The sequence below is a fragment of the Austrofundulus limnaeus genome, unplaced genomic scaffold (genome assembly GCF_001266775.1).
Source record: "Austrofundulus limnaeus strain Quisiro unplaced genomic scaffold, Austrofundulus_limnaeus-1.0 Scaffold9, whole genome shotgun sequence".
Classification (NCBI taxonomy): Eukaryota; Metazoa; Chordata; class Actinopteri; order Cyprinodontiformes; family Rivulidae; genus Austrofundulus; species Austrofundulus limnaeus.
The window spans coordinates 3,949,737-3,954,633 of record NW_013952411.1 but is presented as its reverse complement, the minus strand read 5'-3'; the positions used below and the strand labels follow the sequence as shown (position 1 = coordinate 3,954,633).

The 4,897-nt window shown below is 38.2% G+C and overlaps 1 protein-coding gene across 1 annotated transcript in view; it reads right to left on the bottom strand.

The window, feature by feature from the left end:
- The window catches only part of adamts7 (a disintegrin-like and metallopeptidase (reprolysin type) with thrombospondin type 1 motif, 7), a 142,552-nt gene that overhangs the window by 17,789 nt on the left and 119,866 nt on the right, over nt 1-4,897 (bottom strand). Inside the window, exon 23 of the mRNA XM_014001567.1 lies at nt 4,680-4,842. Coding sequence (XP_013857021.1) covers nt 4,680-4,842 — 163 coding nt within the window. The remainder of the gene's footprint in view (nt 1-4,679; nt 4,843-4,897) is intronic.

The following is a 4,897-nucleotide window of genomic DNA, read 5'->3' as shown; positions in this document are numbered from 1 at the left end:
GTCTCTCTGATTGGTTGACGCTGCGCGTCGAGCTGCAAAAGTTCAGATTTTCTAACTTCAGCGATTTGGACGATTTGGACGATCCAAATCGTTCAAATCGCGCTGCTCTAATCGCGCTTGAGGCGCCGCAGAACTTCCCGACGTTGCTTGAAGCGCGTCCACCATAGACTTTGTATGTAAACCTGCTGCTCCTGACGCTGAAATCGCGTTTGGTGTGAACGCACCATTAGTCTCTGAGCTTGCTCACAGTTTGAGACCACCCTCATTCATTTAAGGTGGTGCAAACATCATTTCTCCCATAGTTGGTTTCAGGTGCAGTGGTGGCTCCACTGATCTATAACTAGCTTTGTTTACTTGCACACAATTTTTTGATCGGATTGAAATGTATTCGGATTAAATAATCCGAATATATTGTTTACATGGACACAATCCGATCATGAAAAGTGCTTAACATGCACAGGACTTTTATTCAGAATAAAAGTCCGGACATGCACAGTGTTGTAAACTTTCAGCTCTACTTCCGTGTTACAAACGTAAACAAAGCTCTTCTGTGCGCTCAGGACGGACACATGTCAGCTTTTAATAAAGGTAGAGATGTCGTTACTCAGTTGAGCTGCAGATGAAGCAATAAGTGTTTTATTTTTTATTTTTTGTGAAGCAACATCTGCTGTTTGACTCCTTTTTCATCTGTTAAGAGTGCGTGGAGGAAAAGTTCTGTGCGGCGCAGCAGGAAACGCTGCTGCCCCGCCTCCTCAAAAGAGCAGAACCAGGTGAATAAAAGTCCTGTGCWCTCAGGTCAGTTTTCTATAATCAGAATAAGATGATCCGATTAAGTGTTTACATGAACGTCATTCTGATTATCGATTGGCATAACCCACCTCTCTCATTCAGATTAAAAATTCATTTGGATCGAGCTCAATCGGACCAGAATAATCCAAACGGGCTGTTTACATGATGCATTTTTATTCTGAACGGCCGTTTAATCTGATTACTTATGTCCACGTAAACGTAGCTAGTGTTACAAAAAAAAAGCTGTGGCTGCAACAAACAGCAATCATGTGACAAGAGGTGAAAACCAAGGACGCCCTCTACCACCCAAACATAATGTGACACTCTGCAGCGTCACCTGCACTGTGCCCCCACCCCACGGTAAAATCTGACKACAGACAAGAGAGAGCTCCAGCTCATGCACGTTGTGTGGGATGGACTGACCCTGCTGTCAATCTGTTTTAGAGCGAGGAAAACAAATGAGGTGGATCTTTGCATATGTTTATCATCAGTGGAGCGAGTTTTCTGTTGGTGCATGAAGAGAGGCTCAGAGGAAACAAGGCTGGGAACCACTGACTTACCATACAACATGCAGTCAGTATATTTAGAGGTGAAAWTGGGTCTGAGCTCTACAGGATTATACATGTCTCCTATTAGCCGTCATTACATTTTGTCTTATTAATATGCACTAATATGGGATATTTTTTAACATAATTAGCAGTAATCAGGCTCTTGTTGCAAATAGCTTGTTCTTTCAGACATTTAAAAAAAGAAAAAATTCACCCCAGATGTAAAGCACAAATGGGAAGCATTCATAGCCTGCAAGGACACGTTTACATCAAAGCTAGAGATGTGCTTAAATATATTATGAATCTTCATAAAAGAAAAAGTTTTGGATGCAATATGACATCATCCAACACCACCATGTTTGGAAGAAGGGTTGTGAATCTGTGGGTGTGTTWCATGTAACAGACACAGCTCATGATCTAAACACTTGCTTTGTTTGCGATCGTCTTCATCCCTCTCTTTTTTCCCCAGTTCAAAAGCAGAAGTTCAACTCATCATCTGAGTATGCTGGTAACAAAGGAGCTCATTCAGGATAACGTTGGCAGTTCTTTCCACTAGTCTTGTGACGGGGCATTTATAAGTAAGGCCTGGTAAATTCCAAGCCATATCAATAATGCTGTTTGAAGGGTGAAAGCAGTAAAGTTCGTGCAGCTTCCTACAGCCGGAATGCTGCTCTCATTATCTGTTCCCTGCACTCCTAAAGGTCTGACTTCACTTTCATTTGCTGTGAGGTCCGTTTCATTTCAAGGGATTTTCAAACCAGAATTTATATWTGTTTTTTACAGTATATGATCAGTAAGAAATGCACAGAAAAATATGAAATAACCTCTGTTAAATCATGTTTTTTTTACTCCACTTTGGACTGTGCTTCTGTTTAAGTCTTTAAATACAACAACCTTGACTGATCCTGACTAGAGCACCATCTGTTTGACATTTTCAATTTGTTGAGGTAAGTGAACAAGCGTGGTACAATTCAGCACTACTGTAAATATCTCTGGTACAGTCCGTGTCAGCAGAAAATATTAACTTTATGCTTTAAAGTCTGACGGCCTCAGTGTGAGAGATGACATTTTTAGATGTCCTTCATCGATCACCTCACACGAGTCTATCATTGTTTCTGCCGACATTGTTTAAATTTAAAACATTGTTAAAGGACTTTGACTTAAAGACGGGACCTTTGTCTTTGGTTTACAAAAACAARCTGAAACAATCAAATGACGAACTCTGAACTCGTTCTGTGTTTTGTGGTTAAACTTTCTTTAGACAGAAAATCCAACACATTCCAAAGCAAGGGGTCCAAAAAAAAAAAGTAGATTAAACTGATTTGATTTGATGTTGCACCTATTAATTCCTGTAATACATTATTATTATGCAAAATAAGGATGCTAAGTTTATAAAATCATAATCATTTGTTACAAGTGTTTGACTTTGAACATTGAAAGAAATGAAAATAGGGTCAACGATTGTTATTTTTTCAAGTTTTAAACAAGTAGCTCTGATTTTTCAAAGTGGAGTTGTRTGGAGTAGTTCATCAATATTTTATCTGCAGAAGATGTTGCCCAAAGTCTTGTTAAAAATTTTTTTAGGGGGTTAAGTTAACAGCTAGTCAGGTTGGGAACATATCCAAAGCATTTTTCTGTTGTCTTAAAACAGCTCCAGTCTCAAATTTGTCATGGTAGGTCATACCAATTTTTTCCACAAACCTATACACCACCACTATGTTATTAGGTGGTTATTTATTTGAAAGTTTCTGAATATTTAAAGAAAAAGTTGACAGAAGTTTGTTGTTGGGAATGTGTTAAATGTAACCATCTAAAAGAAAAACAAGGCAGGGTAAAAAAATAATGTTTGATTCAATCTCTGTAAAGTGACATTTCTACAATATTTTTGCAGCAGATAGTTTTTCTGCCTGGTTTGGGGTCCAGATTACATACTTAAGTATGGATCATTACTAAAATGCTGTTCAACTTTGTCTTACAGTAAATAATTTTTTTTACATAAATATGGATGCAAACGTGACAGTGTTGGAAAGGGTTAAAAGATAGTGTTAACTCAAACAGCCATGAAGGTTTTGAGAATGGACTAAATTTAGAATGACAGAAATCTACATTAGAACAAACCTCGCTTAGAATAGCTCTAAACTACAACAGGGCTGCACAATATTGAAAAAAAAAAAAACATTGCATTTTTTAAACCCTGTTGTGTACCACTGTGATATAAAAAATAAAGGGATTTTCAACAACTGACTTGAATAACATTTTAAGTTCTCCTGTCATCTTGTTGACGATTTTACCTCTGTTTGTCACAAGGTTTTGTTGTCTGTATTTGAGTTTTTCTACCTTTATTTTTTGCTTTTATTGTGCGCAGACTTGAGAACATGTTTCCTTCTATCACACACAAATGTGAATTGGGTTAACGTTGTTGCCTCTGTATCTCTTAGGTTCTGTTTCTGTCACTCCTTAATATTAGCATTTATGCTAAATCGTGTTTTACTTCTTTTCCTCGTTGTTTTCATCAAGACCCTTGTCATCTTCCTCCATACCTGGAGAATTCAATGACAACAGTTCTCAGGAAACTGTTACCATTATTTGTCCCAGACGTTTTAAAACAAAATAAAAAATATATTTTTATTTTTCTACACAAAAACGGCCGCTTCTGCCAGTGCCACTTCTTTTTCTACTGCAGGTAAGCTACTGACTGGGGATAGCTCCACAGAACCCTACTGTTCTCTTTTTCAGGTTATTCTCATCTGGTTTGTTGTTATTTGTGTCCCAGTCAGAACATGAGCAGTTTATCTCCTGCTTTCCTCTCTCTAAGTGTTTTGGAGAGAGATATCACTTCATTACCCCAGATCTGTGCACTGAGATGTGAACCACTCATTAGTTAGTTTTAATAAAAGTGTACGGAAGTCTTTCTTTAATTATCTCCCCTCTTAATCCAGCCAGTGACACAAAGCTGTTGATGAATCTTTGAGTTTTAATAATTAATCTAGGGGACTCTTTCTTACGTAAAACTAAAAAGGTCAGTTTTTGTATGTATTGTTTTAGAAAAAGCAGGCATCTTGATTAAAATTTACATTCAACAGTTTTCCAGACACCCTCAACAGTCACAACAAGCACTGATTCATGGTTGTACCCTGCTATTTAAAACAAACCTCATGCATGTTTTATTTCTCAGTAATTTACCATCTAAGATGCACATTACATAACAATTTCAAATAAATTCAAAAATCACCAAGAAAACTTATATTTACATAGAAGTCTAAAGGTGTTCCCACCCCCCAAAGAATCAGTAGATTTCTTCACAGTTTTTTAACCCACTTGTTCACATCATGATTTACTAACCTGAGGGAGTGTTTTCACAGTCGTGTAAATGACACTTCTGGGTGTTGTTAGGCTTCAGTTCGYGGTCACACCGAGTCTGATCCACTTCCTCCTCGGTCTCAGCCTTTGTGTCGACACATTTGATGAGACGCTGCTGCACGCCACCTCCACAGGAAACTGAGCACTGCACACACACACACACACACACACACACACACACACACACACGCACGCACGCA